Raw genomic sequence first — 18,066 nt, forward strand, 5'->3', positions numbered from 1 at the left:
TTGCTGGGTCAGAAGTCCCAAAGCTTTATTGCATTGCATTGTATTACCTCAGGTTTCTCTTTTGGTTGGTGTAAATATTACATTAACCTTAGCTCCATCGATTCCCTGTGTTTGAACATCACACCATTTGGTTTTTCAAAAAACTGAATTTAAAGTCTAAATCCTTGAGCCACTTGGAAAAACAAAAATGTCAGACAGCTCTCAAACATACGCCCACTCTGTAAATATACGTCTCTTATAAAACACAAAGATATGAAAGTTCACTGCAGTGTGGGCTTAGAGGTGACATGAAATCCGCTGCAGTCTTGTTTCTGGTGATAAACTGCCTGTCCAGGTGTCATGGTAAGTCCAGTTCGAACCAAAAAAAAAAAAAAAAAAACTGAAGTGTTAAAGCTACTGCCGCTGATATGGAGTTTGCCTGAGGTGTTTTTCTCTCCACAGGCTGGGCTTGCAACCTGGGTCCACAGCACTCGGGTGCAACACAGATTGATGCTGGACAGGGACAAGTTGTGATGAGAAATGACAAATCTGAAGTGTTTGTTCTAAGTGGATCGACGTGGATCAGACTGGGTTCAGTCCCCATCAAACACGTCTCAGTGGGACCTGCAGGAATCTGGGGAGTTGACAGTTCAGACAACGTCTACAAATATGGTGGCAGTGATTTTCTTCTTTCCCAAGGTAAGTCAGACAACACAAAATAACATTACATTCAACCTCAAATCACCTTTGAAATTGTTTACAGAGGAGATAATGTGTTCTTCCATGTATTTTCAGGTCAGAGTCTTCACCAGGTGGATGCTGGAGGTCAAGACCAGATTGTTGGAGTCACCTCATCTTCTACTGTTCACTGTCTGAGCAGTACCGTTGCTTCAGGTTTCAAGCAAGGCGACTCTCTGAGCTGGACCACCTTCCCTGGAGCGTTGATGTATATCAGCTGTAGCTCACATGGATGCTGGGGGGTGAACTCTGGAAAGGAGATCTACTTCACTGTAAATTCTCCCATTGGTTGGGTTTCAGTTGAGTTCTTACCAGTTTCATTGATTGTAGAATGCAGCAATACATGATTTTTGTTTTCTTGTTTTTTTTTTTGTTTTTTTTTGATGACAGATGCCTGATTCCTGTCAAATGAAAGCATGGACACGTGTGACTGGAGGAACAAATATGGTTGAAGTTGGGACTGATGGAACTGTGTTTGTGGTTGGAAATGGATATATCTATCAGAGGTGGGGTTTTAATCTTATTATTCTGCTTTTACATATTTGAAGTGAAAACTCATTGTTTTTTGCGTTCTCATTTCAGAAACATTTTGTGTTTTGACAGTAGGATTTTGAAAACAGTGCCTGTTTACACAGCAACAGCAGAAATGCCTCAAACAGTGCCTGTGGGTTCTTTTTCCAATGAAATTAAAAAACAAGCATGCAGAGAACGATACATTACAAGCATTAACAATGAGAGAACACAAACATTCTTATGGACAGACCACCAAATAAGATTGGTAATACGGTGACTGTTAACTCCAAAACCACCAAGTTCAGGAGAACATGGAGGGTGAGTCATGACTCCCTGGAGGAAAACATTGTTCTCATTGTCCAACTCCTGAGCATGTGCAAAAGAACTATTAACTACAGCCGTGGCCTGCATATGCAGTGGCGTTGTTTTAAAAAAGTTGTACTTTCAAACATTTCCACAGAGACAGAGTTGCAGAGTTTTCAAAAACTTCCGCCTTTAAGGCCGTTTTCAAAAAGTTGTGTGGGTCTGACCACTATTGTCATATAAACATACCATCAAAACAAAACTAAAGTTTTTGTGTACGCCTGAAAATGTTGTCTGGTAAACAGGTCTTTCATACAGTGAAGGGCTTTGGAGCAGGGAGAAGTGAGAAACTCACTCTGCTCCACAATCACGCATTGCAGAAAAATAAATGAGACCAAAAACAGAAAACAGCAGACAATGCACAATATGTCAGTACCAGGAAGCAGATCGAGAGCCTCCTTCTTCATAAACTGAGGCATCTGTAAGAAAGAATGACAGAAACTGGAGACCTCCTGCTGTTGTCTGTCCTATCTGTATTGAATGAAGCATCAACTTGAGGCTTCACAAATATATGGGCAAGTTTTTCTCAACTCGTCCCTCACATATTGCTCATCCAACTTGTCCATCACAATAGGACCTTCCTGATTGTGTCACACAGAAGGAACAAAGTGAGTGTTGGGGACTTCTTGTGAGTCATAGGGAAGTCCCAGATTAAACATTTTGATGGTGAACGTACCTATGTATTGACTTTACAGAACTGGCATCTCTGCTGATGTTCCACATGGAACTGGTTGGTATCACATCCCTATGTCGAAGACCGTCAAGCATGCAAGCTATGACCTGGGGAACCTCTGGCTTGTGCTCAATGGAGGAATCATCATGAAGTGCATTCAGTAATGTTTTCACTGGCAACACGACACCATCAACATTCTCTCGTCTAACTGTTAATGCAGTCAGAGGTCATGGTTCATGAAACAAAAAACAATCACAATGTTTCTTTATTTCAGAGAACTCATTGATTCCAAATTGCTCACAACAATCTGTGTTTGTTTCCTTTTGGGTTTTTTTCCATTGCGGTGGCGCTATTTCATCAGACGTGGTAGGTGTACGTTATAAAATGTTGTATGTTGAAGCCAACAGAAGCTTAAAGCAAGGTTTATTTACAAAGGGAATACAAACCCACACACAAAACTGCTGGTTTTGTCTCCACAGGTTGGACCTGCGACCCGGGTCCAGAGCATTCTGGTGCAACACAGATCGATGCTGGACAGGGACAAGTTGTGATGACAAACAACAAGTCTGAAGCGTTTTTTCTAAGTGGATCGACGTGGACTGGACTGGGTTCAGTCCCCATGAAACACGTCTCAGTGGGACCTACAGGAATCTGGGGAGTCGACAGTTCAGACGAAGTCTATAAATATGGTGGCGGTGATTTTCTTCTCTCCCAAGGTAACTCATACAACCCTAAGTAACAATACATTACCACTTCGATCACTTTTGAAATTGTTTACAGAGGAGATACTGTGCACTTCCATGTGTATTCAGGTCAGAAACTGCACCAGGTGGATGCTGGAGGTCAAGACCAGATTCTTGGTGTCACCTCGTCTTCCACCGTTCACTGTCTGAGCAGTGCCGCTGCTTCAGGTTTCAAGCAAGGCGACTCTCTGAGCTGGACGACCTCCTCTAGAGCCTTGATGTATATCAGTTGTAGCTCACATGGATGCTGGGGGGTGAACTCTGGAAAGGAGATCTACTTCACTGTAAATTCTCACATTGGTTGGGTTTCAGTTGAGTTTTTACCCATTTCATTGTTGTTCATTGTAAAATGTTACAATACATGTTTTCTTTTTTGTTTTGAACGACAGAAAACTGATTCTTGTCAAATGAAAGGATGGACACGTGTGCAGGGAGTTGCAAGAATGGTTGAAGTTGGGACTGATGGAACTGTCTTTATGGTTGATGGAAATGGAAATTTCTATCAAAGGTGGGGTGTTAATCTTATTTTTCTGCTTTTACCCATGATTTCAAGTGAAGACACATTGCTTTTGCGTTCATGTTTCAGAGAGGTTTTGTGTTTTGGCAGCAACATTCAGATAATCATCTGTTTACATGACAGCAGCAGAAATGCTGAAAACTATCTGTTGGTTGTCCAATGAACTAAAAACGTGTGCAGAGACCGATACGTAACAAACAATGGAAGAACACAGACCTTCTAAAGGACAGACATGTATTGTCATTAAGGTGACTGTCAACTCTAAAACTCCAAAGTCCTGGAGAAAACGGACTGTGGGTCATGACATTCTGGAGGAAAACATTGGTCCATTGGTCCATCTACTGAGCATGTGCAGACAAACTATTTGCTACATGCATGGTGTGCATGCGCAGTAGCAGCTTTTTGAAAAAGTTGTATTTTGACCCATTTCCACAGAGACAGAGTTGCAGAGTTTTGGAAAAAGACCACCTTGGTAGCGTTTTTCAAAACATTGTCTTTTCCATGGGTCCGAGCACTGTTGTCGCGTATAGGCTACAGACCCCCAAAACATTACCAGACTTTTTCGTTTACACTTGAAAATGTTGTCTGGTCCACAGGTCTTTTATACAGTGAAGGGCTTTCGAGCAGGGAGAAGTCAGAAACTCACTGTGCTCCACAACCATGCAAAAGTGAGACCAAGAAGAGAGAACAGCAAACTCTGCAGATTAGCAGTACCAGGAAGCACATCCAGAGCTGCCTCCTTCTTCTTAAACTGGGACATGTGCAGGACAGAATGAGATAGGCAGGATGCCTCCTGCTGTTGTCTGTCCTATGTTGAGACTGGAGCAAAAAACTGAAGAAAGGAGTAATCAAGAATGCTCAAAAGTTTCAAGTCTCTGCACAAGTTCTTTTAATTGAGTGGGAGGGTGATCAGACAGGGAGATAACCTGAATGCTAGCAATAGATAAATACAGGGCGCCCCGGGCCTCAGCTATGAAGATCTAACAGCGTCAGAATCTCAAGCAGAAATGGTGCCGATCTCTTCTTTGCTCGGGAAATTATACTCTCGTCTCTGCATGACTCAAGCTGATTGATGGTCACATTTTGATAAAACTCTGACCGTCACAGGTTGTTTTTCCCAGAGACCAATACAGACAGCAATTGTTTCATGAAGGTCACACGTATTCTGAAGTGAATAATCAGGCCAAAGAAGTCCAGTTTCTCATGAGAAAGATTAGGGAGTGAGCAGGGAGGATGAGCTTACCCCCCTGCTTTTGATCACTGAAACCGGCCTGGGACCGTCAGAATGCACACAGAATGAGCTTTCAGTTACAGCCTATTATACTGAAGGCCTCAAAGTCATGAAATAATCACAGAATGCATATATATATGAGGTGAAAATATAGTGAACAGTTGAATCAGTACATATTCATTAGAATGTGAATAAAATTGCAAATAAACAAGTGAATCTCAGCATAATGATTTAGAATGTGAATGCATTATACATCACCTATCTGTACTGAATACAGCATTTTGAATCAGCTTGAGGCTTCACAAATATATGGGCAAGTTTTACTCAACTCGTCCCCCAGATATCAGATGTCCCTGATTCTTCTTCAAGTCACACAGCAGAAAGTAAATGTAAACGTCTTGTTTTTACAGAACTGGCATCTCTGCTGATGTTCCACATGGAACTGGTTGGTTTAAAATCCCACTGTCGAACAACATCAAGCACGCGAGCTATGACCTGGGGAACCTCTGGCTTGTGATCAACGACGGGGTCATCATGAAGTGCACTCAGTAATGTTTTCACTGGCAACACAACACCATCAACGTTCTCTGTTGATGCAATCAGAAATAATGGTTCATAAAAAAAAAAAAAAAAAAAATCACAATGTTTCTTTATTTTAGAGAACTCATTGATTCAGAATTGCTCATAACAATCTCTGTGTTTCTGTGGGTTTATTTTTTCCGGTGGTGGCATCAACAGGCATGGTAGGTGTAAATTTTAGAATGTTATCAATTGAAGCCAATTGAGGCTTGAGTATTGAATACACACCCCTACACAAATCTGCTGGTTTTGTCTCCACAGGCTGGACCTGTGACCTGGGTCCACAGCACTCTGGTGCGACACAGATCGATGCTGGACAGGGACAAGTTGTGATGACAAACGACAAGTCTGAAGTGTTTTTTCTAAGTGGATCGACGTGGACTGGACTGGGTTCAGTCCCCATCAAACACGTCTCAGTGGGATCTGCAGGAATCTGGGGAGTTGACAGCTCAGAAAAAGTCTACAAATATGTAGCTGGTGACTTCATTCTAATGAGTGGTAAATATGTGACAGTCTTTTAACCCTTTCCCTTCCACTCACAGCACAATGGGAACAGTTTTGAAGAGATGACGTCTCTCTGTGTGTCCACAGGCCAGAGCTTGATTCAGCTGGATGCAGGAGGTGAAGGGCAGGTGGTCGGAGTCAACAGCTCTGCCTCTACTCACTGTCTGAAGAGTAGCTTTGCTTCAGCCTTCAACCAAGTTGCCTCTATGAGCTGGGACAGTATTGAGACGAACCTGCTTTATATCAGCTGCAACTCCCATGGATGCTGGACAGTGATGCCATCCCACAAAATCTTCTTTATGGTAAATCCTTTGTTCATTATTGGTTAAGCAGTGAATTCCTTCATTATTACCTCCGCCAAGGAGGTTATGTAATCACGTTGGTTTGTTGGTTTGTTGGTTGGTTGGTTGGTTTGTTAGCAACATTATGGAAAAAGTTAAGGACGGATTGCAATGGAACTTTGTGGAAAGGTGGGTCTTGGGCTAACTTAGAATCCATTAAATTATGATGATGATCCGGATCACTGTCTGGATCCAGGAATTTTTTTAAAGGATTCTTTATCATTGACAGATAGGGAGTCTTTCACATAGTTGGGCAGGCCCGCCGACAAGGGGGGGGACAAAGGCCTGGTTCACACAGGACGCGCCGTGCGCGAAAGCGCCACGCACTAAGTTTCAGATCGGCGCCCCTGTTAACCTATCTGACGGCTCATACAGGAGGATCCCCGCGAGCGTAACAGCTCGCGCCCTGGACCGCAGCGCTCCGCTCCTCTCTATTTTCTCCGCGAGCCGCGCGCCGTGCACCACCAGGTGTAAAGCTGGACAGAGCAGATCGCACCAGGCAGGAAGTCGGGAACAGAAAATACGAGAGAATCCGGTCAATTTTCAAATTAAAATAAAGTAAAATAAATGATGTTGCTTTTCGATTTTTCTTTTCAGATAAACACACACACACACACACACAGGGAGAGAGGGTGAGAGAGAGAGGCACGCCGCAGCACTCCGCTCCGATCACACCCCGATCACAATGTTGTTATATTATATATGGTGTTCTTATTGTTGTTGGTGACTGATTTGAGCTGTGGCGGAGGTCTGCGCTCTCTGAGTGCCAAATTCTAGTTACTTATATACCATTTTAAATTGTATTGTTTTTTTAAACATCTGCTAAAGAAAATTGAGCCTGATTCCTGTGAGACGACCAACTGGAAGGCTGTGAACGGAGCAGCATCGATTGTTGAAGCTGGGACAGATGGATCCGTCTTCATGATAAACGAAGAGGGTCAGCTCTATGAGAGGTGGGATCTTCGTGTCATTTACATGACTACATTTCAAATGAAAAAACTTGGTTTTTGTATTTTTCTTTTTGGAAAAGTCTCATTTCTACATGGCAACAGTTTTAAAATGATGTGTGTTTACACATAAACAGCAGAAACAAACTTGTTAGTGACTGAGCACCATTGTCATGTAAACAAAACACAGGTTTGCCATTATCACTTGATGACATTCCCATGCATACAGAGCCTGAATATTTTAAGAACATAATGTTCAATTCTTCAGAGAATGAAACTCATACAGTGAGAACTTTGATGAAGAAAATTTTACTAATTTTAAGACTTTTATTGCATGGTGAACAGAATTGATACACATTCATGTATTCATAATCGATGTCTTCTCCCAACAGAACTGGAATCTCCTCTTCGTATCCAGTGGGAACTGGTTGGACTCTAATACCAATGACCAGTAACATGAGACACATCAGCTACGACCAGGGCATCCTGTGGGCCATAAATGACATTGGTGCCATCCTGACATGCACAAAGAAATGTGATCACTGTCTTTGAAAGACGATCAGCTTCATAGTGCTTCTGGCACAGATAATAAACAACCAGCAACTGATGCATGACATTCTTGAGACTCAAACATTCCTTGCATTGTTGCTGTTCACTGGGTGATGTCTTTTAGGTTTTAGGTTTTAGGCTATTTTAGTTGCAATGTGAATTTTCAGTCCTCTAACTGTCTCTTATTCATAAATGATTATTCAGGATTCTTCTTGATCATCTTTCAGCCGTATCATTTTATCTCTTACATGCTCCACTGTGACAACAATCAACCATCTCAGCATAAATCTCTCACATGTTTGTGATTTACTGACAGAAAATGTGCTAAAAAAGTCCCACAATTCGAAAATAATATTAGAATATTCAGCCATATCACCCCTTGACAATGAGTTTATGTGTAGATGAACATGTGAATCATTGAATGAGGGTCAAGATGTGAAAAGTATGTAATGTTTCCATTATACATGTGGAGAAAAAAAGTCTTGACTTGGAGTGAACAGTAATTATGGGTCAAAGTTCTCATGATTCAAATTTTGAATCAGCAGGAGGCTCTTTGGGATGAGAATTACTTTTTCATTTTTTTATTGTGTTTCTTTAAACTCAGGCAGCATTAATAAAGTTGGTTCGCTCTCTTGTTGCTCATGAAATATCCAACAGGTGCAGTGAATAGAAATGCAATATGTTTCCTGAATCCTTTTCCAGTGTCATAGTTCATTTAGACATAAAGAAAGACAAATTGCTTGGACACGAAACCTGCCTGACATTTTAAATCAGTGATTGGCGGTGACAGTCCTGCAGTGAGGTATGCATCGATACTGACACAGCATCAAGTATTGGGTGTGATACTGCACAGAGTTCACAGATACCCAGAAGATTCATGGTGCAACTGTTACACCAACAACGTGGTGTGAAAAATAGTTCATTTCTATTTACCACTGGCAGGACAGGGAAAATATATAGATTGCGAAGTACTCCAGGAGAACACCAAAAAAAAAAAAAAAAAAGCTTTATCTCACCACTGCAAACTTTGCTCTTCTGCCCATTGACTGGCAGTCAGCAGTAAAATTGTTTCACTCTGACCCCTACTGGCAACTGCAAGTATACCGCATGAACACAACAACTGATAAATGAACGAAATATCTGATGAAAATAAAGGAATATTGAGTAAATTCGAGTTGGTGCCCCAGAATTATTAATTAAACAAACCACAGGTTAATTTAATTTAATACATAATTCACAACTTGTCTCAGCTTATTTTCTGTAATTTACCCATTCCCAGTAATTGGTCATTTGTGGCATTGTTAATTAACTAATACCACCTTGTACAGCAGCCACACAGGGACAAAAAGCCAAAAAGCTCACTGCGTCTCCCCTGAAGCCCTCTGGCCCCCACCCCCCCCCCCCCCCCCCCCCCCCTCCAGGGAAGACACACCTCACACTTTGAAAACCGCTGGTTTAAGTAATAAAAAGCAGATACTGTACGAGCACTTTTATTTTTCATAACTTTAAACACCATTATATTTTGTGAAAGTTACAAGGTTTCAGACATTCTCTTACACTGCTTCTCTTCATTTTCAGTTGAAATTAAAGCAGGCTATGCAACATTGTCCCCGCATCCCTCTATTTTGTTCTTCCTGTAGGTAGGCGTGGGAAAAAAATGTATTTAAAAATGTGAGGACCAAGCAACAACCCAAGGTTCTCCCCTGAGAACAAGATTAAAAATATTATGTGCACCCCTGTTGATGAATGAATAACAGTTTATTCGGATTAATAATAATTAAATTTGGGATAAATTACTTGGTGCTTCACTTTAAACAGTTTCTTACGCCGTAATTGATTGTTATCAGTGATTCACTGTTAATGACCAGTAATTATTAACTGGTAAATGACAAGTTACTCAAATTAACGAGCTAATAAATTACTTAAAGTAAACAATTGCTCTCAGTAATCGATATTTCAGTAATTTAATATGAGTTACCCAACGTAAACCCCAACAAACCATTATATATCATGTGAAATGGGATTCTCAGCGCCGGTGGCATTGAAAACAAAGTAGAGGAACAAACTGGAGGTGGGGTCAGATCTTTATACACAACAAGGGAGAAGCTTTTTGATGTTTGACTCAGATTCTGTGAAAGTGGGCCTTGGAAGAATTATCTTTTAACTTAAAATGTTCAAATACAGACTACATTTCTTTTAAAGACTGGCTCCTTGACGAACACCATGTGACTCTATTAGAGACATCAGCCTCATTAGTGTGGAGTCAATCTATTGTTTTCTGACATCTGACACTGTTACTGTCGCTTGTGAGTTTTCATCTGCTGGTTTAATTTGTTTTATGATCCATTTTAAGAGATGTTTTTCTGACACACATTACATTGTGTGTACGTGACCTTTGACTAAGCACTTTATGATGTGGGTGTGTGTGTGTGTGCGTTCCATTGTTAAACCTCTGATAAAGCGGTCAATACTGTGTTAAAAATTAACTAGTTACCCTATGACCGACTTCCTTCAGCATTTCCTACTGCTGCTGCTAGTGGCAGTCAATGTTTAAATCAGAATAATAAAAGGTCTGACACGGCTTTTTGTCTGGTTTGTAACATCTACCCACAACAAGGGATTTGAAAGATGTAAAATTCTTTGAGTAGCCACAAACTATTTGAAAGTACACTACAAAAAAATTGTTTTACTTGTTGATTGAAAATTATTTCCATTTGCTTGTTGAAACAACTTCACATGTCAGCTTTATGATTAGTAGTTGAAAATCTTTACTTCTGATTCTGTGAACTTTCGAGGTGACAGTTTACATTCAATGTGTTATGTTTCCTTTAGCTCGTTTATTTTATTTATTTTTTTTTTAAATAATTTTATTTGAGTAACATGATAAAACAAAAACAAATCAGAGTCACATCAACAAACAGAAATGCAGAACTTATAACAGTCCTGCACAATCAACAATCCAAAGTAGAAGAAAACAAAAACAATTTGCACAAATAGCGTGCTCATTCAATTTAAGGATAGCGACAAAAAATGCAAACAATTTGCATGGTAGTGTACTCATTACATGAGTCTTTCTCAGGTGTTAGCCATTTAATTGTTCTGCATATTTCCGCATAAAATAATGTTTATATGTCTTTTTAAATTGCCCCAGATCCTTACAGGTTTTAATATCATCTTCTAAATTATTCCAAAGGTCCACACCACACCTGGTTATGCACATGCTTTTTTGAGTTGTTCTAAAGTAAGGTTTTTTTAAGTCCCTTCTCTTGTACAGAACATTTTCTGGATATGTTCTGGCAAAATATTTACTTTAGCTTTAAAGATAAATAAGTTAGTCTTAAACTCTATTTGGTCCCTGAATTTTAAGATTTTTGACTGGAGAAACAAGGCATTTGTGTGATCACGATAACCAGCTAAATGAAGGATCCTAATTGCTCTTTTTTGCATTTTATACCAAACGTCTGTGTTGCTTTTATATGTATTTCCCCAAACTTCAGCACAATATGTTAAGTGAGGTAGGATGAGAGCACAATATATGGTGAACAGGGATTTCTTGTCAAGGATATACTTGGATTTATTCATCAAGGCCACGATTTTTGCCACTTTAGTCTTGATTTTTGAGATGTGTTGTTTCTAACAGATTTTATGGTCAAGGGTTACACCAAGAAATGTGTACTCATAGACTCTCTCAATAGAAACATCGTCAATTTGAATTTGGATTTGTGGATTTATGTAACGATTTCCAAAGAACATAATTTTTGTCTTTAATATATTTAAGGACACTTTTTCAGCTTACCCATTTCAATTGTGATCTCTTCCATCAATGTTTTCAGGTTCTCCCCTGAGCACAATATTGTTGTATCATGAGCAAATAGAACAAGTTTTAGTTTTTCAGAAACAGAATACAGATCATTAATGTACAATAGAAACAATTTTGGTCCCAGCACAGATCCCCGTGGAGCGCTACACACTATGTTTTCACACATTGACCTGTGCTGTCCCATCTGGACATTTAAAGTTACTGTGTACCTCACTTTGACTCTAAAAGACTGTGCCAAATGTGTGTTTGCCCTAAAAACTGGTTTATTGACATTGCACAAACTTTGCTTCATTGATTTTTTGTTTGGTTTTTCCAACATTTCCAAAGAGACTGTCATCAAAATGAAGGTGGAAAAACAGTCCGTATCTAAATTTTAAATATAGGATGCAAAGTTATAGCTGGTTCAGAAGTCCCAAAGTTCCTGTATAACCTCAGATTACTCTTTTGATAGGTGTACTTATTATATTAAACTTGACTCCATTCATTTGCTATGTTTGATCATCACACCGTCATGGCTTGGTATTTCAAGAAAGTGAGGTTAAAGTCAAAATCATTGAGCCACTTGGAAAAACAAAAATGTCACATGGCTCTCAAACATACGCCCACTCTTTGAATATGTATATGTCTGTGATAAGACACAAAGATACAAAGGTTCATTGCAGTGTTTGGACTCACAGGTGAGATGAAATCTGCGGCAGTCTTGTTTCTGGTGATCAACTGCCTGTCCAGGTGTCATGGTAGGTCCTGTTTCAGTGAAACAAAATACTGTGTGAAAGCCAGTGAAGCTGAAATGGGCTTTTCCTGAGTTGTTTTTCTCTCCACAGGCTGGACCTGCGACCTGGGTCCACAGCACTCTGGGGCAACACAGATTGATGCTGGACAGGGACAAGTTGTGATGAGAAATGACAAATCTGAAGCGTTTGTTCTGAGTGGATCGACGTGGACCCGGCTGGGTTCGCTCCCTATCAGACACATCTCAGTGGGACCTGCAGGAATCTGGGGAGTTGACAGTTCAGATAAAGTCTACAGATTTGGCGACAGTGATTTCCTTCTTACTCACGGTAACTCATACAGCACCAAATAACGTTGGATCCCCACTCAGGTCACTCGTTTGCAGAGGAGATAATGTGTACTTCCATGTGTTTTCAGGTCAGAATTTGAACCAGGTGGATGCTGGAGGTCAAGACAAGATTGCTGGAGTCACCTCGTCTTCTACCATTCATTGTCTGAGTGCTGGTGCTTCACCTCTCAAGGAAGGCGACTCTCTGACATGGACCACCTTCCCTGGAGCATTGATGTATATCAGTTGTAGCTCGTATGGATGCTGGGGGGTGAACTCTGGACAGCAGATCTACTTCACTGTAAATTCTCACATTGCTTGGTTCTCAGCTGAGTTTTTACCCATTTCGATGTTTGTGAAATGTGACAATACATGTTTTTTTTTTTTTTTGAACGACAGAAAACTGATTCCTGTCAAATTAGAGGATGGACACGTGTGGAAGGAGCTGCAATTATGGTTGAAGTTGGGACTGATGGAACTGTCTTTGTGGTGAATGTACATGGAAATCTCTATCAGAGGTGGGGTATTAATCTTGTTATTCTGCTTTTACACATCATTTCAAGTGAAAACACATTGTTTTTGCAGTCTCCTTTCAGATAAGTTTTGTGTTTTGACATCAATGGTTTGAAAAACGGTCTTTCTTTACATGGCAACTGCAGAAATGATGAAAGCAGTGTCTGTGGGTTGTTTGTTGAATGAAATCCAAAAACTGCAGAAGAATATGTTGCAAATATTACCAGTGGAAAAACAAGGATATTCCTATGGACAAACAACCAAATTTGATTGTTGTTACAGTGACTGGCAACTCTAAAACTACTAACTATAAAATTACTAAAAATACGGACTGGGAATCATGAGTCTCTGGAGGCAAATATTCAGACTGTCAATCTGCTGAGCATGTGCAGAATAACTATTCACTACAGTTGTGGTGCGCATGCACAGTGGCGGTGTTTTGAAAAAGTTGTGTTTTCCCCCATTTCTGCAGTGACAGAGGCCCTGCTCATACTTGCCATTCACTTGCGTCTCGGGAGAAGTATCAAGTACTGAAGACAAGTGTGAGCAGGCACCAATACGTCTTCATGCGTCTTCACTCATACTAATTCACGAGGTGGTCTGCCATGCAACTGCTCGCAAATGTTTTGTGGTGCGAACTATACGCGTCTTGAATGGGCCCCGGACAGCAGCAGCTTCTTAGGTGGGGGCTTCATCATTCTTCAATTTCAGCCCATATTCTCAGTGTTAACTTACAGTGTGCTTATAAACCAGACCCAAGCAGCAGCCATTAAGCGGCACTGGTTGGTTTGATTTTATGTCATTCAGAATGTTAATCAGTGATTCTTAAAGCTCGTGTCCGGAGTTTTGAAAGAATGAGAGTTTTTTTAATCCAACATCTCGAGGTTCTGCCCTCCCTCTGCTTTCGCGAACGACCAAGCCACGCCCCTTTAATTGTGAATGTGCATTATCCGCGGGCTGAAAATGAGTGCCTCCGAGTCCACAAGCATCCTACATGTTTAGCTGTTTATGGCGGATGTTTAGCATTCAATGGATATACCCGAGGTAAGCTAGGTAAGATAGCTAGGCTGCTCACCTCTGCCTGGGTGAGTGTGCATGCTCTCTGGCTGTGCGCACACGTTGATTGACAGCATGACAAAGCAGAAGCTCGAAATCTATTGGCTCAAGCTGACCGGCGCTTTTTCGGATAACATGGCGAAGCTCATAAATACATTTTATATTGCTTTATGCTAATATTACATTATAGTATCAAACCAGACTAACACATTTAAGGTCTGTTAAAAAAATGATACATACATTGGAAACGAACGGAAAAGAACGGACACGAGCTTTAACCTCTTGATGCTAAGGTTGTTGAATCTCTTCTCTTGATTTAGTGTCAATGGTTCAGCAACCTCAATCCACTCCCCCGAAAATCACTTGGGCACCGGAGCTTACTAGTGTGCAGCACGGTGGCATTGCTCCTGTTTGTACGAATAGCCGGTACTGATAGATGGTAGCCCAGCACTAGCCAGGCTGCTCGGCTTTCTGATACTGAGCCGGATCTACCCCTGTCAGGACGTTGCATCCGCACGCTCCCTCCCCCCGACATGTTGACTAGCCAGCCATGGCTGGTAGCGACGTGGTCAGTGCTAGCTTGGCCACTGTGGTGGAGGCACAGTTCTCGTGCACCTTGCTTGGCTTATCAGAACGATCCTGGTTTTTTAGCAACACAGCTAATGTTAGCTTAGCTAAACTTGTAGGCCACATTCTGCTTTTTTCCTCGGCTTATCAGGCCCAGCTATATGTTAACCACACTGTGAGTGTTAGCTTGGCCACTGCCAGTGGAGGTGGTGTTCATGCATTCTCTCCCAGCTTATTGGGGCTGAGGGCTGCTGTTAGCCGCACGGTTGGTGTTAGCTTAGCCGTGGCTGATGAAGGCTGTGCTGATGTCCCCTTCTTCCTGCTTGTTGATGTCAATCCTGTCTGTTAGTGACACAACTAGTATTATCTTGTGGCCATAGCTGGTGCAGAGATACACACACACACACACACACACACACACACACACACACACACACACGCACGCACGCACGCACGCACACACGCACACACGCACACACACACACACACACACACACACACACACACAAACACTTGTTGGTGCCAGTCCTGTCTGTTAAGGACCCAAATAATACTGGGTTGTAACCGCTGCCAGTGTCGACCCTGTTGTGTTCTTCCCCTGGCTTGTGGGAGCCAAACATTACTGTTGACCATAAGGTTGGTGTTAGTTTTAGTTGTGGTTGGTGAAGGGCCCCCACCCTCCGACTATTGGCACCAAGCCTGTCTGGTGAGTGACACTGTCAGTGTCAGCTTGGGGGCCTGTGACCAGGGAAGGCCATGGTACACTGTTCCTCTGGCTTATTGGTACCAGCCACAATTAACAGTATGGCCACTGCTGGTCTGTGGCCTTTGTGGTCTGTGGTCTGTGGTCTGTGGTCTGTGAAGGCTACTTTCTGCCCTTCCCCTGGCATCTTGGCACCAATCCTGTCTATCGAGTGACACTGCTAGTGCCAACTCGGCCTGTGTCTGGTGATGGAGGTTGTTGCGCCCAACTGCTCCTGGCACGTGGTGCCTCCAGCAAGAGGGCAGGAGGGAACTGCCATTCCGTCGTTCCCCACCCTGGACGGAGCCACAGCATAACCTTGCTGGTCCTGCTGCCATGTGTCTGTTGTGTAGATGGTGTCTGTGCCCCCTTCCATCAGCTTATTGAACTGACCTTGCCTGTTGATCTACTGAGAGATGTTGCTATGGTCAGCGTGGAGCCCAAGACCAGTGAAGGTGGTGGCCGCAACCCCGTTCTCAGCACAAGGTATCTCTTGACAGAGGGCAGCTGACGCTTGACCGTTCCCTCTTCTGAGCATAGGCTAAGCTAGACAGGCCCTGTGGTTCTGCATCTGCTGTTATAGGTCGTCTGTGCTCTTCCTTCAGTTATTGCAATGACCTTGTCTTGAACATACAGAGCAATGCTGGTGCTGTCAGCTTGGCTTTCACCGATGAAGATGGCATTCACACCCCCGCTCCTGGTGGGGGGAAGTTTCAGCTAGGGTAGTAGCCTGGTGTTTCTGCCTTTACTGGTAGGTGGCGTACGCCGACCTTGTCTGTGACGCACTGAGTGGCACTGGTCGTGCCAGTTCAGCAGTGTCTGGCAAAGGTGGGGTGCCCCCCCACCCCCACCGGTGGATGCCATCCTTCTCAGAAGGAACCACCGTTCAGCTGTTCCTCTCTTGGATGTAGCTTCAGCTAAGTGACTTGAGGGCTGTAGTCCCCAGCAACTTCTGCAAAGGCCGGATGTAGTGCCTTTGCAGAGGCTGCTTGAATGGAAGGCTGCCTGGTTGGATGGATCTTGCTTGGATGCCCAGTGGCACCACTCTGGGTGTGGTCTTTGGCCTGCCAACAGACTGTCACCACGGATGCTAGTCTTTCCAGGTGGGGTGCCATCTGGTGTCTCAGGGCAGTTCAAGGACAGTGGTCTGTTTGGTGTGGTGTAGATCGCATGAGTGCGCTGCGGCAGTACACCTGGCCCTTAAATGCTTTTTGGCCACACTTGAGGGGAAGGCTTGTGTTTGTATGGCCACAAAAGGCTCCTCTGGAGGGCAGTCGTCTTCAATATATCTTGAAGGTGTATGTGGCAACAATATCAGCCTGGTAGGATGGAGTTGCAAATGGCACAGCTGAGAGCCCTGACCTTTAGTCAGTTTTCTCTAAGGGGCTCTGAAGGTTAGGGTTAGGGTTGACACCGGAACATATTACCTTCCTTGGGTCACCCAGGGGTCGCCAGTGATGTTGTTAGTATACATATTCAAACTGCTCATGCGTGAAGGAAACATTCAATGCTTTCAGCACCACTTTCTGGGATTCATAAAACCATTGTTACATTTGTAACTTTCATTTCCCATTTAAACTTCTATATATTGTTTGGTAAATGGGCCTTTCATACAGTGAATGGCTTTGGAGCAGGGAGACTTGAGAAACCCACTGTACTCCACAATTCTGCATTGCAGAAAAAAAAATGAGATCAACAAGAGAAACAACAAAAATTGCACATTTTAGCAGTACCAGGAATCAGATGTATTGCCTCACTCTTCATAAACTGAGATATGTACAGGAAAGAATGAGAGCAACAGGATACCTCCTGCTGTTGGCTGTCCTAACTGTATTGGACGCAGCATTTTAAATCAGCTTGAGGCTTCAAAAATATATGGGCAAGTTTTGCTCAGCTAATCCTTCAGATATTAGAAATTCCAGCTGGAGCTAAGTTTACGAGCGGTAAACAAAGTGAAACCAGTGCGGCTGCCAGCTGGAGGCAACGCGGAGTGATATGAAGGGAGAGAAAATAGTGTCATGCATTTATGAGGTCTGATTTTTTCATGCAGAACAGTTTTGTGATGCAAATAAATCACTCTTTCGAACACATATTGGTTTGAGAAGAAAAACTCTTTGTTTTCATGGTCCCAGCAAACTTGCTGGACTACCTTCCTTTGGACTGAAACCGGACAGGATCTCCATTCACTGGACGCTGTCGGGGGTCAGTCTGTGTGAATGAACAACACTGCTGACGGAGATGCCATACAGATTCATGTCAAAAATCCCGAACTATCGCTTTAATGTCACTTGATAAAAGTGAATCTTTGGGACTTTTGTTGAGTCATAGGGAAGTCCCAGATTAAAAATGTTATGCTGAGCACAAGTAAATGTATCCATGTTTTGTTTTTACAGAACTGGCATCTCTGCTGATGTTCCACATGGAACTGGTTGGTTTCAAATCCCACTGTCGAACAACATCAAGCATGCAAGCTATGACCTGGGGAACCTCTGGCTTGTGATAAACGGAGGGATCATCGCGAAGTGCTCTCAGTAATGTGTTCACTGGCAATGACACACCACCAATAGTCTCTGGTCTAACTGTTAATGCAATCAGAAGTCATGGTTGAAGAACAAACAAGACTAAAAGAAA

The 18,066-nt window shown here is 42.4% G+C and overlaps 4 protein-coding genes across 4 annotated transcripts; all 4 read left to right on the top strand.

Moving 5' to 3' along the window:
* Positions 1-287: 287 nt before the first annotated feature.
* On the top strand, positions 288-2,430 carry LOC115403877 (fish-egg lectin-like). The gene is made up of 5 exons (XM_030112915.1): positions 288-342; positions 442-678; positions 775-989; positions 1,108-1,223; positions 2,289-2,430. Exons 1-5 carry the CDS (start codon positions 288-290, stop codon positions 2,428-2,430), a joined length of 765 nt encoding a protein of 254 aa, XP_029968775.1.
* Positions 2,431-2,650: 220 nt separating this feature from the next.
* On the top strand, positions 2,651-5,309 carry LOC115404705 (fish-egg lectin-like). Its single transcript, XM_030114098.1, has 5 exons — positions 2,651-2,687; positions 2,746-2,982; positions 3,079-3,293; positions 3,399-3,517; positions 5,168-5,309. Exons 1-5 carry the CDS (start codon positions 2,651-2,653, stop codon positions 5,307-5,309), a joined length of 750 nt encoding a protein of 249 aa, XP_029969958.1.
* Positions 5,310-5,497: 188 nt separating this feature from the next.
* On the top strand, positions 5,498-7,680 carry LOC115404706 (fish-egg lectin-like). The gene is made up of 5 exons (XM_030114099.1): positions 5,498-5,504; positions 5,598-5,834; positions 5,928-6,142; positions 7,010-7,134; positions 7,521-7,680. The coding sequence occupies exons 1-5, from the start codon at positions 5,498-5,500 to the stop codon at positions 7,678-7,680; spliced, it is 744 nt and encodes a 247-aa protein (XP_029969959.1).
* A 4,499-nt stretch (positions 7,681-12,179) lies between these two features.
* Positions 12,180-17,970, top strand: LOC115403878 (fish-egg lectin-like). The gene is made up of 5 exons (XM_030112916.1): positions 12,180-12,234; positions 12,322-12,558; positions 12,647-12,858; positions 12,957-13,075; positions 17,829-17,970. Exons 1-5 carry the CDS (start codon positions 12,180-12,182, stop codon positions 17,968-17,970), a joined length of 765 nt encoding a protein of 254 aa, XP_029968776.1.
* The last annotated feature ends 96 nt before the right edge of the window (positions 17,971-18,066 follow it).

Source organism: Salarias fasciatus, chromosome 17 (genome assembly GCF_902148845.1).
Source record: "Salarias fasciatus chromosome 17, fSalaFa1.1, whole genome shotgun sequence".
Lineage (NCBI taxonomy): Eukaryota > Metazoa > Chordata > Actinopteri > Blenniiformes > Blenniidae > Salarias > Salarias fasciatus.